The 18,346-nt window shown below is 50.1% G+C and overlaps 1 protein-coding gene across 1 annotated transcript in view; it reads left to right on the forward strand.

The window, feature by feature from the left end:
• EDARADD (EDAR associated via death domain) overlaps positions 1–18,346 on the forward strand; it is a 47,486-nt gene that overhangs the window by 9,937 nt on the left and 19,203 nt on the right. The window contains exons 2-4 of the mRNA XM_054575487.1: positions 559–617; positions 3,917–3,956; positions 9,199–9,257. Of these exons, the coding sequence (XP_054431462.1) occupies positions 559–617; positions 3,917–3,956; positions 9,199–9,257 (158 nt within the window). The remainder of the gene's footprint in view (positions 1–558; positions 618–3,916; positions 3,957–9,198; positions 9,258–18,346) is intronic.

Consider the following 18,346-nt stretch of genomic DNA (forward strand, 5'->3'; position numbering starts at 1 on the left):
TATTTTGTAAAGTGTTTCAGAAAGGGGGAACTTTTTCTAATTTTACAAATCCATAAGATCTAGTGGTTGTCTGTTCCATTTTTCTACATTTCCTCATTAAATGCCTTAACTTTTTGTTTGACAAAGATTCTGTGTTTTTGACTCACATGAGCTATACTCACATACTTAATATTTTAATACGATAAAGATGGATCACTGAAGAGCAGGAATAGGGGAGAAGCAGAAGTCCAAACTAAACCATTCCTGTTCAAAGTTACAACCAAGTCCAACATGCGAGAGAGTTGCTCATGTCCTATCCGCGTGATTTGTGGTTATTGGTCACTCTGACTATTTGTAGATATTTGTAAATAAACTGTTCCAAATATGGATTAAAAAATAAAAGTTTGTCTTAGTCTCTTTCTGATGCAGTCTGACCCACCCCTACTTAGTCCCCACTGACGGTTGAAATTGCTTTTATAGGCCTGACAATGGTAGCTTGCGCCTGCGTGAAGACAGTTCTCCAAGGACACATCTGAGCTTTTACATTAAAGGAGATCCTCTGTACTTGTCCTTCTGCAGGTCACATGGCGGAGGAGCCCGTGGAAGACACAGACCCCAGCACTCTGCCCTTCAATGTGGTAGGTTACAAATTCCACCCTGTTATTGATGACTCTTGTTTTTCTTTTTCCTCTGTTATTTCTTTTCATTTTTTTTATTACTCAGTATTACCATGAAGATCAGAAACCCCAAAATGAGATTTTCCTAAGATAAGTTTCTTTATCTCTGCAATCTCTGTGACTATAGTAAGCTTTGGGTCTCTCCAGGCTGAAAGTGGCTTCACTCAGCTCTTGCTCTGACACCTGGCAGAAGCAAACTTCTCAGATCCGCGAGGTCTTTGTCTGTGTTTCCCTTTAACGCTGCCTCTGTTACCTGCTCTGCAAAATGTCTAACTTGAGATTGAAGAAAAAGTAGGACCACCTTCCAGTGACCGAGTCCCCACAGGCCTCTGGGAGGTGGCGCTGCCTGTTTTGTAGATGAAACGGAAGCCCGGGGGCGAGGTCAGCTGCCAGCCTGGAGGCAGGCTGGAGGGACTCGCGCCGGCCTCCACGCCCGTGGCTCCCCATCCACCTGTGAGACGGTGGGGCAGGTACCTGCACCCCGTTCCACCCACGAGGAAGTGGAAGCTGACGGCTCTGTCTGAAGCCACCCTGCTCTGCTGTGCGTGCTGCCTGTTGCTCAGGACCAAGTCGGGCCATGACAGGGGGACACGTGTTCCTGTGCCTGCAGTTTGAGACACAGCCCTTTTTCCAGAGTGGCTGGAGGATCTGGTCAGTGTAGTTAAATGGCAGCAAATGCACTTGGTGTAATAAAATTCAGTGTCTCAGGCTGGTGAGCCACGAGGCCCGTGGGTGTCTTGAAGGTGTGTGGTGTTGGTGCCCACAGCCGTGGTGAGAGAGGACAGTGAAGGGGATTAAGCTGTGACACCCAGCGGGATTCGGGAGGAACAGAGTCCATCATCTTCACTCCTGTAAAAACAATGCAAGTGCCCTGTGGTCGCGTCCAAGGACCTATCCTACCGCCCCGCCTGTGGTTACCTCGATCCCCACTCACTTCTGTGGCCCCAGGTCTCCTCCCTCCGAGCCATTCCTCCCACTCCTCACCTCAAGTCACCCCTAAGCACTTTGCCACATTCCTTTTCTGAACCACCCCTGTATTAGTTTGCTACGGCCGCCATAACGAGGTCCCACAGCCTGAATGGCTTTAAACTGTAGAAACCTATTGTCCCACAGTTCTGGAGGCAGAAGTCCAAGGTCGGGGTGTCTGCAGGGCTGTGCTCCCTCTGAGACTCGCAGCAGAGGATCCTTTCTTGTCTCCTCAGCTTCTGGTGGCTGTTGCCGTCCTCAGTGTCCTGGGGCTGCGTCACTTGTTCTCTGTCTTTGCTGGCGTGAGGCTGTCTTCTCCCCCATCTGTCTGTGTCTGTGTCTCTCTCCTCTTATAAGGACATGGGTCACATCGGGTTAAGGGTCCACCCTGCTCCAGTATGACCTCATCTTAGCTAATTATATCTACAGTGACCCATTTTCCAATGAGGTCACATTCTGAGGTACTCGGGGGTAGGGCTCCAACACACCTTGGGGGGAGTGGGGAGCACAGTTGAACCTGTAACATTCCTGCGGTCCCTAGGATTAAATCTCAGTCCTTGGCGTGTCCGGTGAGGTCAGCATGCCTCTGAGAGCCAGTAGTGGCAGCTCTTTGCTGCTGCTCAGATAAGCCCTCACCCTTGTATCTTCCCAGGGCACCTGTAATACAGTCCCCTCCCTGCGTCCTCAGCTGTTGAACTCCTGTGACCTCCCCCCTCCCCAGTCGGGCCAAGGGGTCCCTGATTACGCAGCCTTCTTTGCCTTGCCCTGGGGCCTCCAGGCACTCAGTCCTCATTTCCTACCACACTGTGCCAGATGGCTCGCTTGTCTGAATTCATGCACGGCTGTGACGACCGTGACCCCGTGTGCACAGCGGGGCACAGGCGGCGGCGGCGTCTGGTGAGCCCAGCTCTCACCTGAGCCCCGCTGCCTCCCTTCCAGGCCCCCTTGCGTCTTACCCACCTCCGTCTTCCGCTTCTGCCTCCACATGCACCGCTGCTTCCCTCTGGCTGGTCTTCCACACCTGCCACGCCACTCTGCCCCCCGCCTGGCCTTGCTCCTCTGTGCCACCACCTGCTGTCACCACGTCCTTCCCCTTGGTCCTCCTCATCCCAGGAACCCCCAGGCCTAGCTCAGATGCCAGTCGCTCCAGGAAACCTGCCCCCGCCCAGCCGGTGTGTCCATTCATGCAGACGTGCAGGAGTTTAGCTAACGTGGAGTCAGAATTGGGGCTCTTCTCTCGTCTCTCCAAGGAAACAGACAGCTGCTGTACAAAGAGCCTGGGAAGTGTTGAAATAAAGGTGTATTTTTCTGGGGAGCAGAGTGTCGAGAAGGCTTCAGCCTCGGGGAAAACTGACTTTTAAGTTCTCTGATTGATGGTTGATTGATTGGTTGGTTGCTTTTGTGGAAAGGGGTTGGAGGCTTCTCAACATCCTGAAACTTTACTGCCCAACTCCAAAGAACCTCCAACGAAAGGCATTTAAAACAAAATCCTTCATTCCACGTTTGTTTGTTTTTGTCGTCTGTCCAAGGAAGACCTGGGCGAGGCCCACCAGTGGGTTGGAAGGTGCAGCTTAGTTAGGCCGGATTCAGCGGCCCAGGTACAGGGTGGTGGGAGCTCAGCTGGGGCCAGGGGCTCCGTGGGGCACGGGGCACACTCTCACCCTGCTCGTGGAAGTTGTCAGAGAACAGCTGCTTAAATAATCTGAAGCCAGTGTTTCCAGAACATTAGACACCCGTGTGCTTGTAGGCGCCAACAAAGAAATGCATGGCTGTGAGGGCTGGGCCGCGGGCAGTGCTTGGCGCTGGGCTGTGCCTGGCCGTGCCAGTGACCGACCAGGCCGGAGACCTTCGTGCAGCCAATGGGGCGGTTACCGTGTGAACCCAGGACAGGGCTGTCACAGGGAGGACTGCCCAGGACACATGCGTGTTGACCCAAACGAATGCCCCAGAATTGGTGGGACAAAAATGGGCGCATCCCCATAATCCCGGGAAACAAACACTCCTCAGTTTAAGCTACAGGAAGGCAGCACTGCAGGCAGACTCCGGAAGTCGGGGAGGCCGAGTCGGCCTCGCGTTCCGGCATTAACACCTCGTCAGCCTCGATCTCATCTCTGGAAGTTGAGGATAGGAACGAGCTGTGAGCCAGCCCTAATGATAAGTCTGGGGCTAACAACGTGCAAAGTTTTAAATTAAAATCATGACAAGATTTCCCAAGACAAAGGTTTCTTTTTACTTTGATCTTATAATTGACTGTGGTGTTTAAAAATAACTTCCTTCTTTGTTGGTTTCTACAGTCAGACAAATATCCTATTCAAGATACGGGACACCCTAAAGGTATGTACAGTTAACATAACTACTTGAATTTATGATGATTGTAATATCTTGAATGAAACACTAGTGAAAGTGATTTTTCATTATTTAACATTGTAAATGGCTTTTTTTGATGATTATCTCAGGCATGAATTTTCGTATTAAAATCTATAAATTGATTTATAACATTATACATGAAATTCCTATGGTGTTTTTCATGTGCATACAATGAAGACACCTAGCACTCTAGGTTACAAGTGACAGAAACGTCGCCGAAGGTGGTTTTAAAAAGTGGGGAGACACTTGTTGGCTTAAGGTCTTCGGGTGCTGCTAGGTGCAGGCACTCGAGGGGTGGCGCCGGCCCCCTCTGTCCCTCTCTCGGGCTCTGTCCTCTGTCCTCAGGCTGGCTTTCCCCACGTGGGGGGAAGATGGTCCCCGACACCACTAGCCTCACTTGGTGCTGCTCATGATGGCGGAGGGAGGGGGACCTTCCCCCACAGTTGCGACATGAGCAGTTTGGCTGTGTGGCCACCGCCGAATCAGTTGTGGTCACCTGGGCTGAGCCTTGAGATTGGGTGGGTAGGGAGGGGTGGACCGTCATTTCCACCCAAACCACAGGAGCACTGCCCTGGTTCCAAAGAAGAGCAGCTTGTCAGGCCCCAAGGCAAAATCACCTCTCCTGCACAGCCCGGGCTCGGGTGCCACGCAGACCACAGCGGGGCGAGGCTTTGCCTGTCCTGGTCGCCTTGCATCCGTCTGTGGCGGAAGCCAGGCTGCTGGCTGCCACGCTGGGGTCTTTACCTTGGGCTCTGCTGACAACCCAGAGGGAAGGGTGGGGAGCAGTCATCTGACCAGCTTCAGAGCTGCCCGGCACCCCCGCGCCCCGCCTCCACCACCACCCAGCTTCCTGGGGAGGGAAGACTTCCTAGCACACACTGTGGGTTCCCAGCAGCGCCTGCAGTGCTGGGTGTTGTGGGATCACTGACTGGCGGTGGGCGGGAGCTCCTGTCGGGACCCACCCGTGCGTAAGTCAGGGCCCTGCCACATCTCCCCTCTCCCCTCCAGTCCCTGCTCGCAAGACTCCCCGCCCCCACCCCGCCCCCTGAAATTACAGCATTTGAGGCTTCTTCCTGGGCGTGTCCCAGGAATGGCAGTGGTGGAGGAAAGACCAGCTGTGAGCCCCACTCCTGGCTATTAGGGGTGGCTCTGGCGAGCTCACGCCCCCCTCCATGGATGACCTCAGCGTGTCCTGAGTCCCCAGTCTGTGGCTCTCCAGTTCTGCAGGAGAGTGGGTGGCGCGAGCCCGGCAGCCAGGCGCAGATAGGATGCGGTGTTGGGTGGCGCTGAAGGCTTCCGTGTGTGGTGCTTGTTTAAAAGGCAGATTGCAGGCCCCGCGGCCCTGACGTCGTGATGAGCCGTCTTGGGTCAGGCCAGGGAGCCTGCATTCTAACGCTTACTAAGAGGCCGGGACTGCGACCGCACAGAGAGAGCCAGGCTGGGAAGCTTCGAGACCTTGATGTGCTCACCGACGACTCCCAGAGACGGAGAAGAGAGCGCGGCCGCACCGCCAGCCCGTGGGGGCTCAGCGGTGACTGCAGGCCTCCAGGTCTCAGGTTCTTGGCAGCGCAGGCAGGACATGTGAGCATCCACCTCCCAGGTGCTGGGAGACGTCAGGGACCGAGCCTGGGATGGTGCCTGACAGAGGAGCCTCAGATGGGTGGAGGGAACGCGGCCAAAGAATTGTGAGAAATCAGGGTTGAGGACTGTCAAAAGCTTTCATAGCAGAGTGGCATAAAGTGGGACGATTGTATTATTACTATTATTTTTTAATCCTCATCTGAGGATATGTTTGTTGATTTTAGAGAGGGGCGGGGCTAGGAGCTGAGCGAGGGGGGAAGAGAGAGACATTGATCAGTTGCCTCCCATACTCCTCCTAACTGGAATCGAACCCTCAACCTTTTGATGTTTGGGACAATACTCCAACCAGCTGAGCCACCAGCCCGGGCAGAAGTGGGACTATTTTAGACAAAGGATGAGCTACAGTGACTCAGGGAATGCATTGTCATGATTCAATCTGTCTAAAGATCTTTCCTCATCACCCTTAAATGAGATTTCCTGTTTTGAAAGATTGTTGCTTAGCACCCCAGTAGATACTACAGTAACCATACTGTTGGGTTTCTCCTAGAATTTGCGACAAAACTTTAATTAGAGTGGTGATGAGTTGACAGGAAATGTGACTCTAAAGAGTCTTTCTTCTGCGGAAATAGTAGTATTAAGCACATAATTTATCTCCAAAGAAATTTATCATCTTATATGTAATGAATCATGTCCAGAAGTTTAAACACTCATTCCAACATTTGCATTCAATAACATGACAACTTAATGTCTGCTAGTGTTTTTTAAACATACCATAATAGGGGCAATATCATCATTAAATGTTTATGGTAATTTTCTCATTGAAGTTGTTTTTAGGGAAAGAAAACCCATATGAATCAAAGAGACTAATTTATAGGTTTAAAAGTAAATGTTATCTAATTGTATTAAGTACAGACCCTGACATTTAAGTGAATTTTAGGGAGGCTCCTTAGTAAATGAACCATCTGTAATTAGCTTGAGCAATTTCCATATGGTTAAAAAATCTTCAACATTTATTTTCTCAAGCAGATTAAGCATGTTTCACAAAATCTTTATTATACTTCTAGCGTATTCCTACTTTATTCATCAACAGCAGAAAGCTAATTCCTTAATGCAGTTCAAACTGGAGTGGTTTTGAGTAATGTGGTTTTACCATAAATCAACTGTGGAAATCTGGTGTAATTTTAGTGATCGGCATGTTTTTGAGGTGAAACATGTTATTGTGCTTGTTCTCCTGTTGGGAACGAGTGTGTAGCTTCCGCCTCACCTGACTGTCGAGACTTCGGGGGTCACCCTGCCGGCCTCGCTTCTGGTGGGACAGGCGTCGCGTGAGCATCTCAGGCGCTGAGTTCAACTTGGGACCAATATACGTAAGATTGGACAGAACTCCTGGTCTCTTGTAGAAAACGCTGGCTCGCATGTTCTCAAGGGAATGTTACTCCACATTTTGAGGGGAAAAATGTCTTTGGAAAAAAATTCTGATTTTTGAGCCACTGTTCATAATGAGGGGAAATTGTACATCACAAATCAATCTCATTTTATCATCTTCATTTTTTTCTGGTGTCAATGTTCTTTTCTTTTATTGTTCAAAATTTTATCTAGCAAATTTAAAGTTAAAAGAGAAGTAGACTGATTTTATTGTTAATAATTTCGAGGAATTTAAACTTAAGTATAGATGATATTTGGCGCCTTTTAGAACAATTTGTTAACTAAATGAGAAGTAGTAGTTCAATTTGAAAAATTTAGGAGAAAATAAAAAAGTACTAAGGAAATCTCTAAAATAATTCAGAAGTAAAAATGTCTGCCCTAAAACTAACAAACTGACCTGCTTTGTCTTGTGTGCCTTCTCACCTCACATAGTGACAGTATTTTGTTAATAGGTTTTCTTGTTCAAACTTGAAACTAGGCACCTGACCACCTGCATGATTTGCTGTGCGTCTGCGTCCTGGTCATTCCACACCTACATGCCCTCCCACACTCCTTGACCAAGACTCTCCAGGGAATTTCCTGTTATACTAAACCAAATACCAACCCCTCCCCCAAATTATGACATAAATACAAAGTTGACCATTCTGCAAATTGTTTTTCTTTTGCAGAGAACAAAGGACAGGGAGATAACCCTAGGATTGTACGGGATACCACATAAGAAAGCTTGCTATTTAATTTCAAATTATCATTGTATTGGGGAAAAATACCTGACTTTTACAAAAACGCCGAGCTGACAGTTATGACTCTGGCCATTGGGAGAAGCTGTATGACTGAAATCACAGCTCTGTTTTTGCTGTGAAGCCTCATACTTTAGTCTGCGTAGGAATCCGGAATCCATGGAGTGCTTGTTAGATGTCAGATTTCAGAGGTCTCTGAGGTGCCAGCGGAGGCCTGGGGCGGGGGGAGCCCAGGAATCTGCATGGTTAATAAGCAGCCCAGGTGCCTCAGGTGCACAGGCCTGGGGACTGGGTCTTGAGCAACGCAGGCTGAGGCAGGATCCTGCTGCTCTAGCTGAAAACGTATCGCATAGGCTCTCAGTAAAAGACCACGTTTCATTTAAATTGTGCAGGAGGGAGTGAGTATAGCCCCTTATTTGAACAAACCTGGCAGCCAGCCCAGCACACAATAGGTGAATGAATGTTAGCGAAGGTAAAAAATAAACAGATGAATCAATCTGTCATTCAGTCTTCACTTTTGAACCCTGAGTTAAATGATTCTCTGTTTAAGGCTTTATAACTCTAAAAATGTACATGACACCAAACATTTCTTTTATAACATGCTGTATTTCTGTCAACTTTCAAGTTTAGAGTGTGATGTAGAATTCTGAGGTTAAAGATAAAAATCTGATGGAGTGAAATTGTTTTATAACACATCTGTACAACTGTCACCACATGTTGGGGACCCGTGAAGCTAACACATGTAGGACAACCTGAGGGCAGAAGTTCTTCTGTAACTGTGGACTTTGAAAGGTGTGAGATATTTCACATGTGCATCTTGCTCCTTTGACCTCCTGGCAACCCCCACATTCACAAGAGAACTGGAACGGCTGGGCGTGGCTTTTGGGAGGTGAGCTAGCAAGGCAAGCAGAACCCCTGTCTGCTCTGCGAAGGGCTTAGTAAAACGTCAGACAGAGGAATGACACAGTGCATTTGCCATGATGGCCGTCAGAGGGGAACGTGTTTCGAGTGCCTTTGTGAGGAGGGGACCCTGCTCTGGGGTCATGGAGGTGGCCCGGCACAGGACACCTGACACTGGATAGGTGGCATCAACAGAGGTTGATAAGTCACATGTGCTCACAGCCTGGGGAAGGACACTGAATGCCGCACAGGGCTCTACGGGGACACAGAGTGAGCAGCCAGGTGCTGGGGTAGACGGGCCCTGCTTCCTAAGGGAGGATGGGACATAGTGTCGGAAGGACTCTGTGGCCTGGCCAGAAGTGGGAGCCACCACGCAGGGGTAAGCAGGGACTGTGCCGGTCCCCTTGGTGAGGAGCGCTATTTGGCGAGGGGCCTCTGTGGGGCAGGTACGACCTGGGCCCCCTGACCTTACCAGGTGTCAAGGCCACACATCACATGGCATCTTAGGCCTCACCGCCTGGGCACTGTGTTCTCTTTACAAAGCTTCGTGTCTCTTTTTTTCCTAGTTGAAGAGTGTGATTCAGTTCCTTTGGACTGCCCAACCAATCCTGGCGTGCAACCTCAGGTAAGAATAATTTCAATTCTATTTTTACCCTCAGGCACATATAACCTAACTGGAATTTTTAAGGAATTATCTTCTAGAGCTTTAAAAATAACGAGTGGGATTTTTAGGTAATAAAATAGGTCTGGAAATGACCTCCGAGCATCCCAGTATTGTAGCAGATCCATAGAACCTATGGTCCCTGCAGTCACTGTGGTAGCTTGGATCTGCTCAGTGAAATAAATGCTCATCTGTAGGCCAAAACAATCCTTGTCAGTGCATTAGAAAGGAGGGTTGCTTTCTTTCTTAAGTAGGGTGCATGGGAACTTTTTATTAAGCTGAAACGAAACTGCGTAGTCTAATAACATTTTTGTAATGTTTGACAAGACTTTCATTCTTTTCAGATAGCAGAAGTCACAATTTAACATATTATTTTTATTGCCTTTTTTCCAAAAAGCAAATGTACTTACTGTTTTCTGGCTATAAAAGAATGGTTGTTATTTTAATTTTAGATAGGACAAAAATATACAAAAGAATTTGAAATGGCCTGTCATTCCACTGTTCATGTTTTGAGGTGCGTTCTTCCAGCACCGTCTCTGGGTCGCTCTGTGCTTCAGTTACTTCTTGGACTGTCCAGTGCATCTCTTTCGCTCACCCAGAGCTCATTAGCAAAATTGCCCCAAACCTCACATCTACTTAATTTGGCAGCAAAGGGTCTCAAAAGGCACGTCTCACCTCAAGATCAGTCCTGCTCCTTCCTTAATACAAGTTAATTTTTAATAAGACAAATTTGAAGTTCTGTTTAGTCTGACTTGTAGAACATCAGTCTGTCATAAGTCATTAATAATGATATTCTTGGATAGCCAAATCACTTTTGTAATAAAGCAAAGTTAGTCGATATAGTTGATAACACAAGCAATTCTAATGATAAACACAGCTCTCCTGGAAGTTGTCAGTGCTGCTATTTTAACTTTGATTTGGGGGTCTTCAGTTGCGCCCTGTGATTGTCTTCCTCTTATTTGCTAATTTTGAGACTCAGCATTTTCCTTGGCATTACAATCTAATGATTGACTTTGGCACGAACTGATGTAAAATATTTTAGTAAACCTAATATATACATTTTTCCTTGCTTACAATTTTTAATTTATTTAACAAAGTTTTGTTCTTTACATTTTTTTTATGACAAGGTATAGGCTCCCTTGAAGATACAAGAATGCTGCATTGTTTAGTTTGCTTTTAGGGATTTTCCAAAACCATTTAAGGTTAGGTACAGAATATACGTCAGGATGCTCTTAAGTGTTTTTCCTAATTTTTGTGTTATAGTTCTTTTTTATGTGAAGTAAGCACTATCCTAACAGATGAAAATATATTTATCAACTAAAAAATTAGGGAGGGATAATCTGTTTGAGGGTTTCCCCCCCAGTTTTATTTTAAAATAGAGTGTCTTATACTCTGACAAAAATGTAGGCCTGTACCTGGCCTCTTCAGTTGGTTATTTCTTTGTATAATCTATAGGATTTGTTCTAACTGCTGGATATCCAGAAAGAGCCTTTGAAACCAACTTGGCAGTCAGAACAAAGAAAACACACCAGGGGCGAAACGTTAAACACACACACATGCACCCCCCCCCCCAAAAAAAACACCCACACTCCATTTTCTATAGCTCAGACATTAAAAGCAAGCTGAAAACATGTTCTTTAGGATATTGAATATTTGCTATATCAGTGATTTTTATAACTTAACAACTAAAACCTTCCTCCACCGACTTTTAGCTGCTTTGTTTGAATGAGGCAAAGGGAGGACTCTGGTGTTTTGGAGGTCAGAAACTGAAGTCTGACGTCTCCGGCGAGGCTTCATAAAGAGCTCTCCCCTTTTAGTAATTTAAAATCGACACCCCATCTACCAGGGCACCCAGCTGCCCTGGCTGCGGCAGCTGGAGTCTGCGGAGCTCTGAGCCCAGCCGGGCGGGGCTCCCTGCGGGGGAGGAGACGGGGCCTCGGCAGCGCCCACAGGCTTGTTGAGAAGCAGTGCCCACACTCCCGATTCATGTGTTTAAAAATTCACATCTTTATGTTAAAAAACATTCCCTAGAACTTTAATCAATAAAGTTTTTACTACTTAACCAGATGCACAAATATATGGCTAGCGATAGTAAAACAAACTTTGTTCCAGTTTGTAGCCAAGAATCTACACCAAGAAGAGACTAAAGTTATAAGAAAAATGGTAAGTATTTGGATGCTAAGTTGTAGTTAGTGGTAATGGAAGAATGACATTTCCCCAGTTAATGTTGTTGATTTAGTTCTACCAAACTAATGTTGTTATTATTTTTTTTAAGTTTTCAAAACCACAGTAAATTCTTGGCTTATTTAGTTATGACAAAAGTACAGGATGTTAATAAGGCAAACTGGGCGGAGGGTAGACTGGAACTCTCTATACCCTCCTGTCAAATTTTCTGTAAATCTAAAAGTGTTCTAAAATAAAAATGTATAAATTAAAAAAAACACATTAAATGAAATTTAGAATCTAGGAAAATGAAAAAATTCGCCCACAATTCCATCACTCCCTTGTGCAGTTTTATATGGATGATTATAAAGACTGGGAACAATAGTCTCGTTGTATAACGTTGTTTCACAAGCATCGCATCCAGTTTGCTACAAGGCCTCGCCCCCAGTTGCAGTGACTGCGTGGGGTCTTCTCTGACACAAAAGGGGGTGCTAGGGAGTGTGTCCGAGGGCAGGGGAGGGCACCCTGGACGTCTGCAGCGCTCCGAGGACAGTCAGTGACAGAGGGAGCACCGCCTGCCGCGGAAGTGTTGGGAGAGTGGATTCAAAAAGTAAGTGGGGTCCCGGAACCTCGAATGCAGAAGAGGGGTAGACGGAAGGTATTGGGGCTTTTAGTAACAGCCCCATGGCCATATCTGGGACCCCGGGGGAAGACCGTTGTCACCTGAGACTGGGGGATGGCCCTATGAGCGATGTAAGTGGAGAATTCTGGAAGAAGACCCGGTTTGCGGGTAACTCTCGGGATTGCGGCGGTTCGTTTAGGCCTGTGGAGTTTGGGGCATGTGAGTCTGGGGCGAGGTGTGCGGAGTGGTCGACGACGCGACCCCAGGGGTTGGTTCTGGGGCTCCTGTGTCAGCAGGTTCCGGTGAGGCCCTGGGAGTGGAGGAGACGGGCAGGGGTGGGCCCTGTGGAGGAGCGGAGGGAGCCGCGGGCGCTGCCGGCGCTGGGGGTCAGAGGGGGCCCGGGGGCCGGGGCCGGGGCGGGGGCCGGGGCCGAGCGCGGCGCTGTGGGGGGCCAAGCACTGCGCCTCACAGCGCCTTCCGGGGGGGAATTACCTGATCGCGAAGGGTTCATTGTCTCTCCCAGGGGTCACACTGTGACCCCCAGGGGCAGGACTACGGTGTCGTTTTGCTCAGAATTCCATCCTCACTGCCTAGCGCGTCGTAAGTCTCCATAAATATATGTTGAATAAAGAGAGAGAGAGGCCAGGCCTGGGAATCACTTCAAGCGCCAAGGTGGGGACTGTCGGCGTCCTTGGGCCCAGCGTGGCCACGGGCGAGTCTCAGAGACACCACTGACTTCTCCACTCGGGTGCCTTTCAGGGAGGAAAAGGGTCACAGGGACAGGAACGTAATTGCCAGGCCTAAGGGATGAGTGGGTCACAGAGACTCTGCAGCCCTGTCATATTCATTAAGGCAGCAAGGAAAATACTGAGCCCTCATCTGAGAGTGTCAGAAAACACGGAATCCTTTCCTTTGCAGGGTGGTTTTAAAGGGTAGGGTGCCCTGGGGCGTAGAGGGGTTAGAACTAAGGGGGAGGACAGGGAGAAGTGGGATGATGAACAGTTAGTGGGTTTGTTTTCCCTGCAGACAGTAGAGAGGATTCCTTTTCTCAGCAAATATTTATTGATAACATGCTTGGCAATGTTCTGCGGAGGACACGTGGCACATTGATTCCGCTTGGAGGTGTGTAATCTGGCGGGAAGATTGCACATATGCACACGGGTGTTAGAGAAAATTCAAAGGCACAAAGATGTGAGCTGGCATTTTAGAAGGAAGAGCCTCCACTCTTTTAGCGGTAAGACTAAAAGAAGGCTGATTGGTGAAGATATAAATATTCTTTTTAGCTGTAAAGACAAGCAGTCGAGTTAGCTGATGTCTAGCTTGGGGCAGGGAAGAGGGAAACCTAGCCAAGACGTTCGGGATGAAGAGTTTGTTCTGTTCTTCCAGCAGGGAGGCCACGGGCCTTCAGGAACTAGGCGGCGGGGTGATAGTGCTCCATAAATTGGAAATGATGAGAGGAGAGGACGCAATATCCATGCATCCATCCATCCACCAAGTAGCTGAGAGCCAAGAACGCGTTAGGACCCCTGCTTCGTGCAGGGATATGGGGGTGAGTGCTCAGAGCTGCGGTCCGTGCGGCCCAACAGCCTCTGCCAGGAAGGCTGAGCGGGAAGGCACATGGGTGCTCAAAGCACAGAGGCCGCATAGGCAGGGAAGCTAAGAAACGCTCCCTCAGGCTCCGAGGGGTCTCAGCAGTCCTCGACAAGAGGTACTGAGTCTCTTTACCACGTAAGCCGACTTCTGTGAACAGAGAGACTTGGTTCTGCCCCCGCCACCCAATCCCCTGCCTCCTCTAAGCCGTAGGGGCGTGGCCTGGGCTCTCGGGGAAGCCTGGAGGCCAGGACGGAGCATAGGCCGCTCCCGGAGGAATCTTCCCATGGGAGGCCGGGGCCAGCGTGGAGCCTGAGGAACGCGGTCCTTTGTCCTCGCTGTGGCCTGCCCAGGGAGTGGGCAGGAGGAGAGCCTGGGGCTGAGAGGCAGCAGGGGCTGCTGTGGCCCAGGAATGCCACCCTGACGGCCTGCGGGCAGGTGCCGGGGCGAGTGGACGGGGCGAGTGCAGGTCAGACACGTGCACTGGGGCGCTGGCGCCTCAGCTACAGAAATGGGTCGTGTCCCAGGTCTGGATCCGAGACTCTGAGATCCGGGCTCTGCAGGCTGGCTCCCCGAGGCCTCAGGGGATGTGTCCCAGGCCTCCCTCCTCGGCTTAGAGACCCGTGTTCGCCGTCTCTGTTCGCATGACTTCCCCTCTGTGCCCGCCTGTCCCGGCATCCAGATTTCCCCTTCTCCTCAGGGCGCCGGCCATGTTTGGTTAGGGCCCTCCCCTTGTGACCTTGCTTTACGTCGACTGCATCCGTGCTCCGAGGTGCGGGGGTTAGGCCTTTAACGCCTCTATTTTGGAGATGCAGACCAACCCCAACGATGTCTGAGATCCGAAGAGAACAAACACTGAACAGCCCTGACCCGCATGGCTCAGTGGGTTGGGTTTCACCTCACAAAGTAAAAGGTCACTGGTTCAGTCCCCAGTCAGAGCGCACGCCCGGCTTGTGGGTTCAGTCCCGGTCAGGGTGCGTACGAAGGGCAACCCACTGATGTTCCTCTCCCTCTTTTTTTGCTTCCTTCTCCTCTCTCTAAAAATAAATAAATACATACATAAATAATCAAACAAATAAAACAAGACCCAAACCGCAACAGCACATTTTGGAGGAGAGATGAAAAGGATTTGGTCTGACAGGTTGTGGAACCGAGAGGAGGGAAGGGTGGCGGCCATGTGGGGTCGCTGTCACCAACGGGAACATAGCCTGTCAGGGCAGTGGCGGGGGCGTGAGGGGAAGTGGGTTGATCTGTCAGGAGCTCTTAAAATGTCAGGAGCACGTCACAAATGCTTTACGGGTGTGTAACAGAGAAGTAAGGCAAGTCGGGAGCAGCCTGTGCAACAGAGCGTTTCTCACCGTGACAGCGCAGGCGGGGGATGGTGGGAGCTGCTCTCTCTGATGGGCACCGGAAGCCCCTATGTCAGGCACCAGAGCCCAGCGGGGGCTCTCGGACGGGGTGAGAGAAAGCAGGGAAGGTCGTGGGTGTGGAGAGTCCCCAGGAGCCGGGAGGAGGTTCTGCTCAGCGCAGCAGCCAGGCCTCTTCTGCCTCCCAGGCCGTGGTCAGCAGCGTGGTGTGCAGGGGGCTCCCAGGCCAGGCTCCGTCCCCCAGAAGCCCGCAGGACCCGGAGGCAGGGACATGCCCGACTGCGGGGCCCAGCAGGCCCAGGCCGGGGCTCTCCTGCCGTGGGTCAGTCCTGTCATTTGCGGGGGGGCTGGGCAGGCCTCAGAGAGACCGCCGCGCCACCACCGGTAAGAGGCAGCAGGTGCGGGGAAAGATGTGGGCTGGGTGGCAGGAGCTGAGCTTTTAGAAGAGCAACAGGAAAAGCAGGGCCTTCCCAAACTGGGGGTGGTTTGAAAAGCCCCCTGGGTGACTGTCATGAACCCTGCCACCTGCCCGCAAATAAAATCGCTGAATGGAAGGGACAAGTGTGTGGTCGTGCGTTAAATTTGCCAGTCCACAGCAAGGTCGGCGTCGGAATAACTTCAGTTACTGTTAACGTCAATCTGCTACTGGAGACGAGTCTCTGTCTGCCATGTCCTGTCACCACCCTGCCCCCTCGGCCGTGTCGGGATAGTCCAGAGGCTGGCGTCTCATGTTGCACATGGAAGGTTCTGGAAAGGGGCAGGCCCTCCAAGTGGCTGCTGTGTGATCTGGCACCGTGGGCAGGAATGAGCATCCTTAAGGACAGATTTTACAAACACAGAGCACCTATTAATGGCCTGTGGACGGCATATTTAGATCTTACTAAAAGCCATTACTGCCCACCTGCGATGTGCTTAGACCAGTGGTCCTGAGTCCTGCATCCCACACCCCGAGACTCGGGCGGCAGTGGCCTGGCGCGGGTGTGTGCACCATTTCTAGCCCGAGTGAGGAAGGCAGGGCCAGATCAACAGGTGTGCTCAGGGGACGGGGATCAGGCATGCCCACCGCGCCAACTCTCCATGGCCACGCCTGCCAGTTGCTCCCGCCTGCCGCCAGGTGTGGCCAGTCAGCTGAAGTAGAATTGGGACGGCCTGGGTGGGCCCGATCCTGCAGCCAGCCCCTGCCGTGGCCAGAGGAGGCACAGGGGGACAGCCTGCCGCTGGCGAAGAGTGTGGGAGGGAGGAGGCTTTGACACCCCAAACCCCTTCTCCGTCTCAAGGAGCACGCGTTGGGAAATGCTGATGTTATGTATTTCAAAATTGAGGTTTAGGCTATTTTAGTTTTGTTCTTCACCAAATGTGCACTTTGGATACAGAGTTCACGGAGACTTTCGTGGGCTGTATCGCTTCTCACTTCATAGATACGACAACAGGGGTCCAGAGAGATTTCTTTCCAGTTCAGAAGCAACGAACATGTCCTAAGCGTGAGTTTCCTGGGATAACGACATCTCCTAGCTTGCGGCAGCCTTTGGTGTCCCTGGTTTATGGAAGCACCACCCTGATTTCTGCCTGTGTCTTCATGTGGCGTTCGCCCCGTGTGCGTGTCTGTCTTGAAACTTCCCTTATTGTAAGCACACTGGCTGCGTCAGATGAGGGCTCCTCTCGATGACCTCACTGTAACTTGGTTACCCTTATAAAGACCTTATTTCCAAATAAGGTCACATTCTAAGGTACTGAGATGTGGACTCCAACATATGAATTTGAGGCGCGGGACCTGACTTCAAATTCGACGCCTAACAGCATGCCGTGACTTGGTGTTGACTGTACAGCAGCGTGTAGCTTGGAATCTGATGCTCAGTAGGATTAATAAGCGGCCTGGGTGGACGGGATGTAACCCTGAGTTTCCGGGCCCGTGCGCGCTGGCACTTTGCCTGGGTCAGAAGCACACCCTGACAGTTTGCATTCTTCTCTGAGCACAATGCCAGCGCTTTCCTATCGAACTCACCTCAGCTTCTGTGGGTGACTTTGCTCTATTTGTCACCCATTCTGCCTGTCCAGGTCACATGTGCACCTTTTCCTGTGCATTGTCTGTGGTCCGACTCACCATCTGGGATACGGCTGGATACGTTTACTCATCCTTTGTCAAATCACAGTGGCTTACATGTGACGCGTGCTTGTTATCTGTATAAAATGTTAAATGCAGCTGTGAGCGAGAGATAGACTTCTTCCTGTCAAATGATTACTTTTCCATAATAGAAGTAATGTTCTTGTTAAAAGAAGATGAGAGGCATATTATTTCCTCTTTTTCCTTTGCATGAGAGAACCTATTTTTTTGTGCACTTGTAATCACACTCTGTAGACAATGTCGTGTCTTCCTTTCTTAATATAGTATCATAAGCATTTTGTATGAGTAAGTTTGATGTAATCAAAATACTAGTAATGACAGTTAAAATTTTCAAGGTTAAGTGTTGTTTCAAGCACTTATCAATATGAAGTAATTTAATTTTCAAACAACCCTCTGTGGGATGTACTGTTGTTATGCCCATTTTACAGCTGCACACAGAGGTTGAATAATTTGGGTGAGGTCGCACAGCGGTGGAGTAGCAGAGCCACGATCTGAACCGCTGGGCGGTCCGACTGCAGACTGCCTGCCTGTAGGTGCTTCTGGCTTCACCGTGGGTGATGGACCTAGGGAGACCTCCCAGGCCTCCAGTTCTGCCACTTAGCTACGTCACCTTGAGCTAGTCACCTGACCTCCCTCAGTCAGTTCCCTCCTTTGGAAAATGGGTGTAATGATACCAGTCCCCTAGCACACAGTGGGTGCTCAATAAACATCTGGTTGTATTATATTAAATGCTATGAACTCTACACAGTACTTAGATCTCCCATCCAGTCTGAAACGTCTGTCCTCACCCCTAACTCAGGCCAGATCTGAAATTTTGATCAGGTACCTGTTACCTGAGTAGGTGGACATCATGGGCAGGGTCCTTTCAAGATGGCACCGGTACACTTCACGTGGACAGCTCGCCCCTTCTCCACGCTGAGGGGCAGCTTCAGCTAGCTTCTCGCTTCCTCGCACACACAGGCTGGGGTGCCCCGATGGCTGAGGGTTGGCCTGGCGTGTCTGCACATCAGGAGGCATCCGGCCGGAGAGAGGGGCTGTCCTCCCGCTTCTGGCGAGCTTCCCCAACTAGTGTGCCCTTGTAGCCCCTCACTTGCCGTGGGTGGGGCAGAGGCCCGCCCCTCCTCCTGGTGGGCGGAGGGAGAAAAGCAGCCACAGCTCCTGTTTCTTCCACTAATTCCTTTGAAGAAAC

Source organism: Pteronotus mesoamericanus, unplaced genomic scaffold, assembly GCF_021234165.1.
Source record: "Pteronotus mesoamericanus isolate MK-2021 breed Mesoamerican mustached bat unplaced genomic scaffold, CSHL_Meso_final contig_303, whole genome shotgun sequence".
NCBI classification, from domain to species: Eukaryota; Metazoa; Chordata; class Mammalia; order Chiroptera; family Mormoopidae; genus Pteronotus; species Pteronotus mesoamericanus.